The sequence below is a fragment of the Hevea brasiliensis genome, chromosome 9 (assembly GCF_030052815.1).
Source record: "Hevea brasiliensis isolate MT/VB/25A 57/8 chromosome 9, ASM3005281v1, whole genome shotgun sequence".
In the NCBI taxonomy this organism is placed as follows: Eukaryota; Viridiplantae; Streptophyta; class Magnoliopsida; order Malpighiales; family Euphorbiaceae; genus Hevea; species Hevea brasiliensis.
In genome coordinates this window covers 24623571-24639475 of record NC_079501.1, presented here as the reverse complement: position 1 = coordinate 24639475, position 15905 = coordinate 24623571, and the positions used below count along the sequence as shown (strand labels likewise).

The 15905-nt window shown below is 32.9% G+C and overlaps 2 protein-coding genes across 2 annotated transcripts; one reads left to right on the top strand and one right to left on the bottom strand.

Annotated features, from left to right (window-relative positions):
• Positions 1–1325: 1325 nt before the first annotated feature.
• On the top strand, positions 1326–4357 carry LOC110654508 (increased DNA methylation 1). The gene is made up of 7 exons (XM_058152191.1): positions 1326–2072; positions 2154–2253; positions 2383–2468; positions 2577–2806; positions 3144–3230; positions 3340–3431; positions 3684–4357. Exons 1-6 carry the CDS (start codon positions 1326–1328, stop codon positions 3416–3418), a joined length of 1329 nt encoding a protein of 442 aa, XP_058008174.1. The 3' UTR covers positions 3419–3431; positions 3684–4357.
• Positions 4358–4995: 638 nt separating this feature from the next.
• Positions 4996–15441, bottom strand: LOC110654524 (polycomb group protein EMBRYONIC FLOWER 2). Its single transcript, XM_021810543.2, has 15 exons — positions 15286–15441; positions 14957–15113; positions 14747–14802; positions 14345–14409; positions 13851–13903; positions 11305–11358; positions 11168–11227; positions 10381–10427; positions 10141–10274; positions 9448–9721; positions 8309–8357; positions 6913–6996; positions 6564–6643; positions 6248–6337; positions 4996–5531 (listed from the first exon to the last, which is right to left on the bottom strand). Exons 2-15 carry the CDS (start codon positions 15080–15082, stop codon positions 5393–5395), a joined length of 1311 nt encoding a protein of 436 aa, XP_021666235.1. The 5' UTR covers positions 15083–15113; positions 15286–15441; the 3' UTR covers positions 4996–5392.
• Between the last annotated feature and the right edge of the window lie 464 nt (positions 15442–15905).

The following is a 15905-nucleotide window of genomic DNA, read 5'->3' as shown; positions in this document are numbered from 1 at the left end:
AATTTTTTAAAATAAATAGATGATATATTCCCTTATTGCTATGGTAAGAAAAGTTATATGTTTCTTTTTGCCTAAAATAAGTTTTATCTTTTTTTTTGTTTAACTACCGATGATTTTTTTGTTGATAATTTGATGATCGATGAGGAAATTAGATTGCATGTTGTGTATTTAAGGTGATGATTTCCGAGAAATTTTAAGTAATCTATCTTTTTAATTATTTTAATTAAAAATTATGTTTTAAATCATATTTATTTATTATTTAACTCGATCTAAACATAAATTTTTTAAAAATAAATAGATGATATATTTGATGGTTGTTGTGATAAGAAAAGTTGTATTTATTTTTCCTAAAAAATTTTATATTTTTTTAATTTTAAATAAAAAGTTATATTGATTTGTCCACTATGAATCAATTTGCAAATTTTCTTTTTATTATTTTTTTACAATCTTATGTGTTTTTTTCCCTTTAATTATCATTACAATCTAATAAAATTAATGAAAAAAAAATAAAAAATAGTCAAATGACGTTTTTTTTTTAATTTTCTAATGAATCTTTATTATTTTATCAAAAAAATTTACATTTTTATCATATATATATATATATATATATATATATATATATATAATTATTCATTAATTTACTTTCTTCTTACATCCGAAAAATCATATAGTACAGCAGTGATTCCATGTAGGATGACCTACGTTGGATAGCAAGCCAATTAGAATTATACAAATAAATATGAGTGGGTCCCATAATATCCCATGATTTTATTTTAACTCATAATAAAACAAGAGTTTCAAAATTGTGTGCATAAGAGGAAGAAAAGGGCAATCAAATTGAATTATTGAATTGAATATGTTTCACTTAATTCAGTAAGGTTTCTTTACAAATTCAACTTGCTTCAATTTTTAATCTACACTTTTTTTTTTAGCTTTTTAAACCTTAAAATTAAATTATTTTTCATAATTAATTTTTTATTATTTACAAATTATGATTTCAAGATATTATATAAAATATATAGTTAAACTAGGTAATCCGTCCATAATAGAGCAAGAATTTCCCAAGACATCAAACTGATGGTTCAGCTCTAATCCCATATTTGAACATCAACACTCCACAAAGAAGATTAACGAAATCAAAAATCAAAATGGAAACAAATCAAACTGATGCTTTTGTGTTTTACACAGATTCTTTATTTGGACACTCTATACCAATTAACTAGCTTGTGATTTCATCTGGTTTCTATTCTAATCTCATCTGTTTCAGATACATTCTTGCATACTAAATGCAAGTTCTTGAAACAAAACCAGCGAACTATAGAAGAATGGCTTATGGGTTAAGGAAAAGAAAACAGAAGGATGTTGTTATTGTAAGCTCTGGAAGTGAAGGAGAATATGAGAGTGATCCTGATTATACCAGGACTAAGCCCCGAAGAAACAAGAATTCTTGCAGATCAATTCAAGACATGGACACTCAGAAGACCAAGATTTTATTCCCAGGGGTCGATGGAATTTCCACTGGACGAAAGAGGAGAGGTCTCACTCAAAGGAAAAGAGCTGATAATGGAAAGAAAGAAAAAACAACGAAAAGGAGAAAGTTAGGTTCTCGTTCAGTTCGAGGACCCAGTGCATTCAGCATACAAAAAAGAGCTGCAGAGAAAACAGTATTATCATGGTTGATGAACCAGGGAGAAGTCACTGAAAATGACAGAATTCAATATGTTAAAAAGAAGGTGTTAAGGGAAGGGATAGCAAGAAGGGATGGTGTGTGGTGTAGGTGTTGCAATAAGCTTATGACAGTGTGGGAATTTGAGATTCATGCGGGAAGTAATTTAAAAGTGCCATATGAGAATATAAATGTGATTCGAACCTGTAAGTCCCTCCTGAATCACCTGATTCATCAATGGAATAAAATGGAAGAATCAGATAGCTGCGAATTTAATCGTGTTGGGCCTATACCTGGTGCAACTGATGGTAATGATGATGCTTGTCAGATATGTGTAGATGGAGGGGACTTAATTTGTTGTGAGAAATGCCCCTCTACATTCCATCCAAGCTGTATGAAAATGGAGGTAATTAAAACTATTTCTGTGTTCAAATTCTTGTTCCCATAGAACACATTGTAAATTAATTTCTTTAAATTTGGATTGCAGAGCATACCACAAGGGGATTGGTTATGCCCTTACTGTGCGTGCATCTTCTGTGATGGTGGAAAAGGTGATATGCTAACATGTTATCAATGCGAGAAGAAATGTATGTGCTGTTATCATTTCTTTATTCTGTCAGGATTCCATTTATTTTCTTGCATTTCCAGTTTTGTTATATAATTTGCTGTTTAAGAAGACAATTCTTAAGGAGCTTGTAACCATTTCTGTTTTGTAGATCACTGGGAGTGTTTTCTTCAAAGACAGGCTTTAGATCTTAATATAGCTTGGCTCACTTTATTTTGTGGGTCTCACTGCAAAGAGGTAATTAACCTTTCGGTTTTTAGTTTTCTGAGAATATATATCATTTAGGGAAATTTAAATGATGAACTTGAAAAATATGAACTGAACTTTCTTTTGAGCTTTCATAAGATTCACGGGAAGCTTCACAGTCTACTTGGAGTAAAACACAATCTAAAAGGAGGATTTTCTTGGACGCTGCTCCGGCGGTTGGATCCATTTGAAATTGATGATGAGCATACAAGAATGGAATGCAACTCCAAAATTGCATTAGCATTTGAGGTGCTGAATGAGTGTTTTACGACCAACACCGATCGGCATACTGGAATTAATATTTTACAAAGTGTGGTTTATAATAGAGGGTAAGCTTACTTTCTAGCCTTTAAATTTTTATAACAGATAACTTTTGTAGACTGGTGGACTGGGCCATTACAGGCCCATTATTTTTCCCTTGCCTTGCTCAACCCCATGTGGGACTTTGTCTCAAACTCCAATTTCCAACATTTTCCCATACGCTTATACTATGCAACTACTGTTTCTTTCTCCTATAACTCGTTATAAATTGTATGTGGCTATGTAAGAGAACTTCTCAATTACCATTATCATCTCAATGATTACAAGTTAGATCAGCAATTCCTTATCCAAAAAGCAAAAAGAAAAATATGATGAGATAATTGATCACTTTTTATCTCTTTCCAGATCAAATTTGTCAAGACTGAATTTTAAAGGCTTCTACACTCTAGTTCTAGAGAAGAATGATGCAATCGTCTCAGCTGCAACTATGAGGTATTTTCATCATATATGTATGCGTAACTTTGCGTGCACATTCACCCTCATGAAACAAAAACATGTACATATATTCTGTTTTTAAAGTGATCACTCCATGCTTCTGCAGGATGCACAGAAATGACTTGGCTGAGATGCCTTTCATTGGAACCCAAGAGCACTATAGGGCTGTCAAGAATGATATTTGATGCTCTTGGATACGTAAGTTGTGAAATTAAATGTTTTACTTGTTCATTTGCTTGCGTTTTTATGTTCAGAGTGTAAACATAAGCTTTTTCTTTCCCAAGATTCATCATCAACATTTTTTTAACACAAATCTCTTCTTTGTCTTCATTGTTTCAAGAATTTTTTGATTAGCTGCTATAATTTAAACAAGTTTGCTTTTGGCCTGGAATTCTTAGTTACTACATTGCTACTTATCTAAATGAGTTCTAATGTTGATCTAATTCCTAGGTCTTTTCCTGCATTGAGGTTAAACATCTGGTCATCCCATCACTCCCGGAGCTTGCCAATATGTGGCAGGAGAAATATGGGTTTCGCCCCATCGATGATGTGGTGAAGCAGAAGCTTATCACCTACAATACCGTCATGTTTCCATGCACAGTCAGGCTGCAAAAGACCTTTCTGGACACCTCAGCTAGTTCCTCCAGAACTATGGACATTGATGCGAATGATGAGAACTGCATAAAGCTGGCCCTTCTTGATTTGAATCTTGATCCTCCAGAACCTGCAGACGATGAGCTCGCAAAACCAGTGACATGGAACGAGTAGATCCAATGCCATAGAGCTTACATTCTTGCCATTGCAAGGATGGTTTCTGGGGTTTTGATTAGTGTCGTTGGTTAAGCATTAGATCATAAATGGAAGCTTGCAGGCTTAATAATGAACTTCCAAGTGTTCATGTTTTATGCTTTGATCTTCTAATAAGCTGGAAACTTTATTCTCCCAGTATTTTAAAGGATGGGAAGTAGAAACTGAAGTGACTTAGATCATCCTTGCTTAAATGTCTGTTATCTTTGCTTCCTGTTTATCTGTTTTCATCTTCTAGAGTTTCAAGGTTGCATGACTCTTTGTGAGTTTATTTCCCGTTTGAACATGTTTAGAAGTCCTTAGTTTGGTCTTAGCAATTTATTTTCTCATATTTTAACATAGTGGAGAATAATGATGAGAAAAGGGCAAGACATAACCACAAGTGGCTGCAATCGATACGAGTGAGAACCCATTTGTAATGGAAGATTTCCTTCCAGAGTTCCCTCCCTAGAGTCAAAACTTGGCTCTCACCCGTGACTAGCACGAAAACTCTTAAACCCTTTGAATCACAGACTCCCAATTTTTGCTTAAACAAATCAGTCAATCTTTTCTCCTTTTTTTTTTTTTTTCATCTTTTTGGACAGCAAAGGAATAACCATGACCAATAAGGAGATAATGGGCAGTGACCCACCGAGTCCGACGCCATCAATCGTTTACTCACCGAAGAAGCTTTCTGCGATCAGAATTGGTAAAAACAAACACGATAGAAGGTGTTCTTTGGAGCTGAAGGATCCAATCTATAAATTTTAGAGTTGGTTGACATTATTATTGCAGTTATTATGATTATTTAGAATTATTTTGTTTGAAGGATCCGTTTCTTTAACACCCCAATTCCCTCCCCTTTGACGCCAATGACAGCGAGGAAATGCTTATTCTCAGTACTCTAGTCCAAGGACGAATAAAGAATCATCCAAATCCAAAATTCAATTCCACTACTGGACTAACATGTGCAAAGTTAAGAAGAGAAATACTACAGATTGTGCACAATTAGAAAGAAAAATACTACAAATTGGATGAAAGAGAGAAAGCAGTTGTATCTGATAACTGCACCTCAGAGACTGCTAAATGGCACAATTATGAACTTCTTAAACTCAATAAAATTACCAAAAAAAAAAAAGAGGGGCGGGCTTGGATTGAATGAGATTACTGTAAGGTTCTATCCCCATAAATTACAAAGGAGCCCCAATGACAATCCATTGTACAGGAAAGAATGTTAATATTCCAATTATGGCTCAATGATTAGGAGTGAGGTTGGGGTTGGGGTTGGGGTTGCAGTTGAGTTAAGTAAAGAATGGGTTAAGGCAGCAGGAAATCAATCTCATATGTCATCAGTGTAGTCCTCAAGACTGTCATTAATCATCTCCTCTTTCAGTTTTTATAGCATCAGATCCTTCATCTCTGCATCTTTCGAGGATCATGTTACAGTTGTTCATTGTGCTTGCATCAAGAAGACCATGGTTCCAAAGCTTGATCATGAATAACCTCCAGCACCTGAATCCATGAGCATTTGATGGATCAAAGATACATATCTAAAGAAAATGCAAATGTGGAACCATTTTTATTCGAGAAATTAAAGAATGCTAGAAGCTGATTACAGGGAAGAATGAATTAAACTACATAAAGGTTCAAAGTACACAATTGAGACATAATCATACTTTAGAACAGTATCATTGTAGAAATAGCATAGCAGTTGAAGAAGCATCTAACAAGAGGTCATGTGGTCCAATCAAAAAGAACTACAGAATGGAATTTTTTGTTATGTAAACCAACAGCCTTTTGAATGCATCTACTCCTCAATGAAGAATATGTATTTCAAAAGGTCCATCAGAGACAACCAATTAATGCAATTATTATCAACATTGATTTTGGTACTTTTATCTCATGTAAACCTAAACAAGATTAAGAACCTTGCCAAATATACTTTAGTTTTGCACAGCAGGATTCCAATTCTATTTGTTAGAATGGTATGTATATAATTAAGGCTTTAATTAGAAGATTAAATCCCTTTAGTTAAGGGATTTCTTGATTAGGGTAATTTTGTATATCTTCCATTTTAGGATCACAAAAACTGTATATATATCCCTCAAGCGTGAGGGAATAATCAAGCTATTTTCCCCCAAATTCCTCTTCTTCTACATAATTGTTTATATAAATTTGAATGAAGCAATGGCCAGAAAACAAGGGGAAAAAATATTCAGGAACAGTACCAAAAAAGAGCAGGAGATCCAACCAGTTCCCGTCCATGAAGCTTTGAAAATGCCTCGCATGCCCATGCTACATGACCATCTGCCAACACCCTGCCAAAGTGAAAAGTAAAACCTTCTACCTTTAATTTCACTACCAAACCAAATCACGTGAACATGCATTAAGAAGCTATTCTTATGTGCTGCTGAGTCTTGTAAACATCTCAGCATACAAAAATACAAGGAAAGAATTAGCAGAAAAAGAGAGAGAGAGAGACAATATAATTGAAAAGAATAGAAAAAGAACCAAGAAGACGAAGAATTGGTTAGCAATAATTACCTTTGCTTTCTCACAAATGAGTTCCAAAGATGCATAAGTTGCTTCTCATCTTTACTAACATCCACGAAGTCATCAAGCATCTAAAACGTTAGTTCAATGTTATTTTCTCCACTGAGTAGTTAGGTTGAAAACATCTCATTTAGGAAATGACGGTTATGCTTAGATGTGCCACAAAAGGCACATGAAACAATGTATAAATCAATTTAAAATAAACTTTACTGATTTGTCTAGAAAACCAAGTGAAAGTCAAGTTGAATTCCAGTTGAATATGTTCAAGTTTCGTAACAATCAGTAGGAATATTAACACAGAAAAAGAAGAAAAACAAATATGCATAAGCATCAAGCATACCCTTCTATCTTCAAAATCTGCAATGTCGTCATCAACTTCATCTTCACTGTCTCGATCCGTCATTACTTGTTCTAGTGCCATAGGCTTCATGTACAAAAAGAAGTTGTAAGATCAGTAATAAAATAGTATAAACTTATGAAGCCACTTGAGAAAGTTCAATTAGATCTTAGGAAACCTATTCACAAATACTTTAAATTGAAAATCTACGCAATAAAAAGCACTTGCACAAACCATTCAGACAAGATTTTCAAGGAAATTCATTTAGAACTGATTTTTTATTTATGCTTTAATGTTTGTTTTTTATTTTTTAGCTGGCAAAAGTGTCGTGTTGAATATGACCAATATGCACCATCAAGGAGAAGAAATCGCTGCAGCATCCGCCAACAAAATTGTCCTCATGATGGGTGATCCAATTTAGACACAGTATTGGAACCAAGTACCATCAATAATAATAAAGTTTCATTGTTCTTATTATTAAAATAATTGCAGAAGAGAAGCTGAAGAGGGGTATGAATAGAGAATGAATGAAATACTATAACAATGTCAACCATGGGCATGTTATTACACCCAAATCCTATTTCCTTTATTGAACAAATTTGTTCTAGTTCCCTACTAATTCTTGAACAAGTACAGCAGTTAAATAGAAGTTCTTGTGAAAATTCACATTTGATTTTACTGGGTTTTAAATCTGCATTACCATAAATCCTGAATAGAAATTAACAAATAAAAGTTATAAGATTACAGCTTAGAAGATGAAATCTAAAGAGAACTGTAAGATCACTTAAATAAATAAGCATTAACACCAACAAAAACAGGTTGGAAATTCAAGTGTTAAAATAGGGGAAAGAAAAACTAAAGAAGGAAAAAAAATTCCTTTATTAGTTTTGTGCAATGTCCCTCATATATATAAAAAATAAATAATAAAGCTTTTCCAAAAATACTGGTCCTTAGGAACCATATTCCAAAGAAAATCCTAGGAAAATTGCATTAAGTACACTCTGTAGAGGCCTAAAACACACACACACACACACACACACAAAAACAAACAAAAAAGGACTAAAAGAAAAGGAAGGAAAGAGAGGGTAGACGAAAAGGAAAGAAAGAGAGGGTAGACAATGTTACGCAAATATTTCAATAATCATAAGCCACTCAACCTGAGAAAAGGCCACATATCATCTTAATCTTATACATCAAGCTTACTGATGGGGAGTCATCATGGAAAGATACCCATAAATTTTTGGCACGACTATAGTAAATAAATCCTACTTATGATATTTATATTTACCATGAAAAGCTTAAATGTTCAAATTAAGCAGTGCAAGAACTGAAGATTATGCAGGCAACTGATGGACCAAACAATTGAAGCAAAAAATAGATGAAAAAACAAAATTTTTACCTGAACTCTATGAGAGTGATAGAACTGTCTTCTCTGCAGGAGTACACGGCTAAAAAGACAGAATTTTTGAAAAAGAATATCAATTAGCATCCAAATGTGAACAAAGTTGAAGTAAATAATTGTCTCACTGTAATTTTCAAATTCATAACGGACAGAGAAGATAGCGGCTCTTTCCACTACAAAGTACATCCTAAGAGCTAAAACGTTACAAGGCTATCTGAGTTTCATATTCACGGTGTGTGGATAAAACAAATATCGGTAGAAAAGACAACTGAAAAAATATGAAAAAGACAGATAATGGGAGCAGATAGCATCATTTAAAGAGAAAATCTCTAGCTAGAAACAAATATATGGTCATATGCATAAATGATCAACAATTTCATAGACAAAAAATGTTGGTTCGAGTGGAGAGCACCACAGTATCAAGTTAAAAGACTAGATTCTGTTAAAAAATTGCAATTCAAAAGTGCCAAAAATTCTGTCAACAACTACATAATTTCCTAGAAGGATAAGCATACAACTCTGAGGTTAGAAAAGGCATTGCGCCACCATTTCAATAAAAATTACCAACTTGAAATTATGCACACAGATTAGAATGTGAATCACAAATGTACTTGTATCATGACCAAATCAGAAGAATCAGTAGTGAATCAGGTGAATCAATGTGAATCGACCGATTCAATCGATTCTTTTGCCAGAGGGTTATTAAACCCTATAGGCCAGAGCTTCAAAATTTAATATTTCACTTCATTTTCACTATGAAAAGTGCATATAAAACTTTCCCTCAGCTATTTTTCTTCCACCAGTCATTCATTCTGCTCCCCCTCTTCTTCTTTTTCTCTTTTTCTTTTTTTGGGTTAATTTACTTCTCTAATTATAGTTATCAAATTGTGAATTTTTATCATAGATTCAAATCACTAGGATGGGGAATCGATTAGAATCAAGAATCATACAATTCTAACAACAGTGGTAACCAGTTAAGCACATATTATCCTCTACTTTAAAAAACAACCTAAAAGTTGTTCAATGCTAGCATAAAGGTTTTGGAGGTCAAAAAGATTTAAGAAGAAAAAAAAGGTTCAAAGTTGCTGGAATATTATTGAAATAATCTAGGAATGACAAAACATTGAAGAACATACTTTCTAGGGTCTGACCGGTCCACAGTTAATTTCCTTGCTTTTGCAATATGGATCCCAGCAGGCAGTGAAGGATCACTTCCAGATTGTGATTTAACACACTCGGAGTCCACAGAAGATTGAGCCTTGGCAATTGAAACATCTTGAATGTTAAAACTTGATGCAACACGTTCCATTAACTCTGTTGCACTAGGACACTCAGTACCATAGTTTTCTGCCCCATGCCTTGAGTTGTGCAAATCCTTCTCACTGGAAGATGACTTGGAAGCATTCTCACCTATACAAGATAGGACATCTAAAACATTCATACAATGTACATCATCTAAATATAAATTCAAATTCCAAATTCCAATACTCCCTACAAAGCATATGATTAAAAGAACCATAGAATGACACTTGCATCCATATATTTTTAGCAACTGTGCAACATATATAAAAGAAAAAGGAAATAAAAAAGAGCCAAAAGACTAAAACCCAAAAGCAACACACCACTTGGCTTACTTTCTTTATGAAAGTGATTTACCATACCACAAAACATGTAAAAAATTCTTGCAATTTACAAAAGTGGCAATACGAAAAAAGTGTTATATCTGCATAGAGTGAAGCTTAAACATTCTATGGTACTTTTAGTTTTAGTGTTGGAACATTTGAAGATTAATAATAGTAACAATGCCAGAATCAGAAAAGAAATATTACCATCATCCTTCCTCAAAGATCCCTTGTTTATGCCGTCCATGGGCAGTTTTAGGAAATCCATCTCCAGGAACTGCACACAAACTCGCTTCTCATTTTGACCACAGTCTCTTGATTTGCGCCTTCGTGGCCTTGAGCTGTACATACAGTTGTTTAACCTTTTCAATTCCCATTATTTTTACTGACAAATGGATGGATATTAACCAGAAAATGGAAACTGCATTCAGGGATCTGAAAACCAACCAGAAGAAGAACGTCTGCTGTCTTTGCTCTACTCCATCTGCAACAGTCTGTATGTATTGACAAGATGTAGATAGTTAAAAAAGATTCTGTTCATGCTACTGCCAAAATTGAAGGCCCCAATATGATTCTTAGTACAAAATACAAACAATATTGGGAAGGACTACATAATAACTGTAGGACATATTAGGTAGTTTCCGCAAAATATGGAGGAAAATGAGTTGGCATGAGCTGGTAAAATCCTGACTAAGTAGGAAAATGAACTGTCCTCTACTCTATAAATATGGATCACATCAATATTCAAGGTACGCAATTTTCTATTCTTTACTTATTTGTTAGTGTTTGCGTTCTTGGCATTTACTAACTTTAGGCCACCGACCTCACTTTTTCTCTTGTTTTAGATAACATTCTGATCCGGGACCGGCTCAAGAACTTCAAGCAACATCAATGACAAAGCAAAAAACATTTTCAATAGGTACAAGTGCAACAAAGGTATGAATGTAACCAGTACGTGTCAAAAATTTTTCAAAGGAGATAAAGAGAAGATTAAATTCTTCATGTTTCTTGCTTATCTGCTGGGATATGGGGAGTCTTCATTGGAACCATAATTCAAAGGTTCCTTAGGAATTAAGAAACTTTTTGGTGAGAATTCCAAGTAAAAGATCAGTTGCAAAGTGCCTTATTCAATCCAAGTTGTTTTTTTATGCAAAATACAAAGAAAAAAAGGTCCAACATTTAAGAAAAAAAAAATCATCTCTATAATATATCAAGAATAAAGTAAGATTCTGACCTCAGATAAGAATCTATCAATTTTCACAGAGACATTCACAGCTTGGTAGTCTTCACTCGCCTACGAAATAAATTTTCTTGATTAATACTTCCAGAAGCACTCAATGCAGAAAAACTGATTGAATTATTATTACCAACCCAGAACTCGAAGTTGAATAAATCATGTGAAGAGCATAAATGGTACCGAAGACCCTGGAAACAAGTGAAACCCCAAGTGAATATAAAATTCAGTTATATCATCCAAACTATGTTAGGGATGCATTCCTAGGAAAATAAATTACAATATCAGAAAATAAATTACAGTGTCAATGGGAATCAGCAATAGCTAATTATTAGCAAAAATATAGATTCCAATTGAGATATATTTTTATTGTAATTATCCTAAATTAAGGACTCGAACGTGGCTTCCATATGTAAAGAATTCCTATTAGGAAATCTTGTAATCTCTATATAAGGGATCATCCCTTTTTTTTAATCAGAAAGGAGACCTTCTTATGAATAAAGAAAAATGGAATTTCTTTAACAATATTTTTTAGAGATTACAAGCTTCCTCTAACAAGCTTCATTACAATTTTGATGTTAAAACTCCCTCTAACGAGCTTTCTTGCAATTCACCATAGGTCGTTCAGGCAAGGTCGAAACACTAACAAGTAGGGGTATAAATGAACTAAGCCGCTTGCGAGCTACTCGAGACTCGACTAGTTTAGAAAAAGAGTAGAGCTTAAGCTCGAATTTTAGACTCGTTTACAAGCTCGCGAGTTGGTTCATTGAACAAGCTCGTGAACTGGCTCATTAAAGAGGTTCGCGATCTGACTCGTTAAAGAGGCTCACAAACTAGCTCGTAAATAAGTTTGCAAATAGGCTCATTTTAAGACTCATTTATAAACTTGTAAACGGGCTCGTTTACAAAAACATTTATATTAGTAATTGTAATTTATAATATTATAAATATATTTATTTTATTTATGATTGTTCTAAAAATAATATATAAAAAATATATTATTAAAATTATAATATAATCAATATATAAAATATAATTTTTTTGTAATTTATTTTTAAAAAAAATAAAGTTAATTTTTATATGAGAAATAAAATTATAATATTATATAATAAATACATAAAAATTATTTTGAACTATTTTATTCATATTACAGTACTAAATAAATCAAAATTTAACTACGTACTTTTGGTGGTGGTTGTATGATTTAAAACATGAATCCATCTCTCTCTCTCTCTCTCTCTCTCTCTCTCTCTCTCTCTCTCTCTTCTTCTTTCTCTCTATATTTTGAACTTTTAAAAGACTAAGTTTCAAGTTTAATACTAATCCATTTAACTATTATTATTACTTTCTCTCTTCCTCTTTGCAATCTCTCACCTTTTTTTTTTTTATAACACTAATTAATCTATCCATATATTATTATTACTCCCTATGCTATCCCTTTCCTAGTACCTGTCCTTATAATATCTCTCTCTCTCTGAACTGTAAGCCTTTAAAAAGTTAAAATTTCAATTTAGCACTAGGTTATCTCCCTCTATATATACTTTTAAATTTAGATATGTGCTTCAATGATTACTATTCTACTTAATATTGTCTACTTATTCCATACAAATTAAATTGTTCATATCTTAGATAGATTATTAGTAAAAGGCATGAAGCCCCAAATATAATTTGATAAATTAAATAAATAATATATTTAATCTTTTTAAACTTATTTAAATAAATTAACTATAAAAATAGTAAAAACACTCAAATTATAATATATTTATATAAAAAAACTGATAAATTAATTTATTAACAATATGAATTAATTAATAATGCAAAAAGTAATATATTTTATTAGAATAACATTAGAAAAATAAAATAATAATTTAATTATAATTACCTAAAATTTACAGTGTAATTTTAAAACTAAATCTATGTAGTGTTGAATTGAAAGAATAAAAAATAATTAATTTATTTGAATTATGATATTGTTGTAATTTGTGTTATTTTAAAATTAGTTGTAATACGTTTTAAATTTTTTTCTTGTTATTTTCTATTATTAATAACTATGAACTCATATAATAATATATTATGAAAATACTTTTGAGTTAAAATAGGTACAACAACAGTTGAGCTCAAGCTTATCGAATTTGATATTGAACTTATTAAACTCGAACTCAAGCTCAAGCTTGAGCTTATCAGGCTCGCGTTCGAATTCATTTTAATGAGCTTATCGAGCTTGACAGAAGCCGAGCTCAAGTTTGACTCTTAAAACGAGTCAAACTCGAATCAAGCTCGAATTTAATATATTTCAAACAAGCAGAACTTGAACTTTAATATTACAGCTCAAGCTTGAGCTCGAACTTGAACCAATACTAACGAGCCAAGCCAGAATAAGCCAAAACTCGGCTCGGCTCGTTTACACCCCTACCAACAAGTGGAACCCAAGTAACTAGGAAGAAGATTATTTTGTCCATTGTCCTATGACACGATCCTATGCTAAGACCCATAACAAACTATTGCCAAGAAAATATCTATATTTTTATATATATTTTCTGCAGACTCATAATTTAGCGTGTTGTATCATTAGCCCTTCACCAAATCTTAATTTTATGAGTATCTGTTTATACTGTGAAGTTAGGGATGGAATAAAAAAATAGAAAGCAAAAGGTTGAGCACATATCTCATACAGAAAACCCACCTTAAAGCTCACACACATCATCAAGCAAAATGGACAGGAGAAGTCTTCAGTGACTGCAGGTTAAAAAATCAAATGAAATGGTTAGCAGCTCAATGAAAATATTTTTTTAGCAAATATTCAATAAAAACAAAGCACGCACCAACAAATAGCAAATGTATAACTATAATGCAATAAGAACTTGAAATCATGTTTGACCAAATTATTAATATTACACACCTAGGATCTCTGTCCATAGTTCCTCACTTTGTTTTTCAAGTAAGGCAGTAAACCATATACCAACTTAATAAAATTGCCAGTCTTCATAAAGCATTGAATACCCCCCCCCATTCTCTGCTAGTGCCAAACCCCCACCTCACCCAACCCACACCCACCCACCCACACCCCCGCCCGGTGACCCAACACAAAAAAAAAAAAAAAAAAAAAAAAAAAAAAAGAAGCAGCAAACAAAATGTACAATTTTATAAGAAACCCAGAAAAAAGATCTATATCAATACCTTCAGTCTTTTGAAGTTTGTTATTGTAATCCCTGTAGTTGAAAATTACAACTCCAGCTGCCAACCTAGAAAAGCATATGCAACCATATACATTAACTAGTCAGTACTGCCGAGAACAAAATTAAAGACTACAAAGCATGAAATGATAAATGATGATCGCATGCACTTTCTTTCACCCTGAATTTGATGAATAAATAAAGCTATCATAACTCATATTTCACATAAGGAGGAACAATTGACTACACTAATTATTGAGTTAAGCTCGATCCTTTTCTTAACCACAAAATGGGAACTAAAGACCTCCAGTGGCATTAAAGCTAATGCAAAATAAAAATTTAAAAATTAAAAAAAAAGGCATAAAAATGTCCTTACGGCAAAGTAATTAAATTGGTAAGCTCATACCTCCTTTTACGCCTTTCTTTCATTTTATAACGCAAACATCTTCGAAGAAACGAAGGCTATAAAAGAAAGAGCACCCAATTAAGAAGCAGAAAAACCAAGAAGAGAAGCTAGAGTTCAGTGCTTCACATATCACAGGTAAAATCCCTGATCAGTATTAGATTGCAAAAAAACAAAACCCCAAGAACGGGAAAAAAAAAAAAAAGACATTACATTGTATTGAGCACGGCGGTGAAGAATATTATAAAGTTCAACAGGCTTGCAGTATATGAGGAGGCTTTCATCAGCTGCAATTGCCTCTTCTACAGATAAATGCACACAACAATTCTGATGGCACATCTCCTCTCCTCAAATTCCCAGTTATAAATTCCTGTTCCACAAAATCCAATTAACATAAACCATGACCTAGCTTAATTACAATATGAATTCGTAATCACAACATCTGAAAGAGAAAATTGCAGCATCAAAACCATAGCTAATTCTTCCAAGAAAAAGCGCAATAACAAAATTAAAGGGAGATCAAGAAGAAGAAGAAGATTTACCCAAGTGGAAAATTTTGGTCGGAAAGTGAGGGAATTGCAGCTTCGAAGCGACGACGAGGTCAAGGAGACTTGTCGTCGTTAGGTTAGCCAACGGAAAACGAATTGTAGAATAGACCTCTATCAATTGGGACCAGGCCAAAGCTAATATTATTGGCTGGTTGAAAATATTTTTATTTTGCAAATAATATTTGGTAATTAATATTTTTCAAATTAACTTTATTATATTGGGTAGTTGGGGTCGAATTGTATTGTTATTTGGAGGCTGCGGTTGCAAATTTTAAATTTAAAATTAAATTTCATATATATTTAATAATAATTTAAAAATAAAGCATTGTTTTTTCCGCAGCCAGATGGGGAATTTGATTTAATATGGCCGTTGAAATCAGTTGTATTGTTGAAATGGGCCTGTGCATAGTGGACTCTGAGGAAGAATGATGGGCCTACCCCACATACAAATACCTCCATATGCTCTATAGTGGGCTAGGTGGGCTGGAGTTCTGGGATAGCCGAAGCCCAAAACTCCACTGCTTTGAGGTAAAGGAGGAAACTTGTTTTGGACTAGCTAGGCTTTGATTCTTAGATTGTTCTTACTTAAATTCAATCTATCATGAATTTAACAT

Coding starts and splice junctions, on each gene's coding strand:
- LOC110654508 (XM_058152191.1), top strand. CDS start 1,326: ATGGCTTATGGGTTAAGGAAAAGAAAACAGAAGGATGTTGTTATTGTA. Junction 2,073..2,153: donor CAAGCTGTATGAAAATGGAG/GTAATTAAAACT, acceptor TTTGGATTGCAG/AGCATACCACAAGGGGATTG. Junction 3,231..3,339: donor GTCTCAGCTGCAACTATGAG/GTATTTTCATCA, acceptor ATGCTTCTGCAG/GATGCACAGAAATGACTTGG.
- LOC110654524 (XM_021810543.2), bottom strand. CDS start 15,082: ATGTGCCATCAGAATTGTTGTGTGCATTTATCTGTAGAAGAGGCAATT. Junction 6,997..8,308: donor ATCACTCTCATAGAGTTCAG/GTAAAAATTTTG, acceptor TTGTACATGAAG/CCTATGGCACTAGAACAAGT. Junction 6,644..6,912: donor CAGATTTTGAAGATAGAAGG/GTATGCTTGATG, acceptor CTAACGTTTTAG/ATGCTTGATGACTTCGTGGA.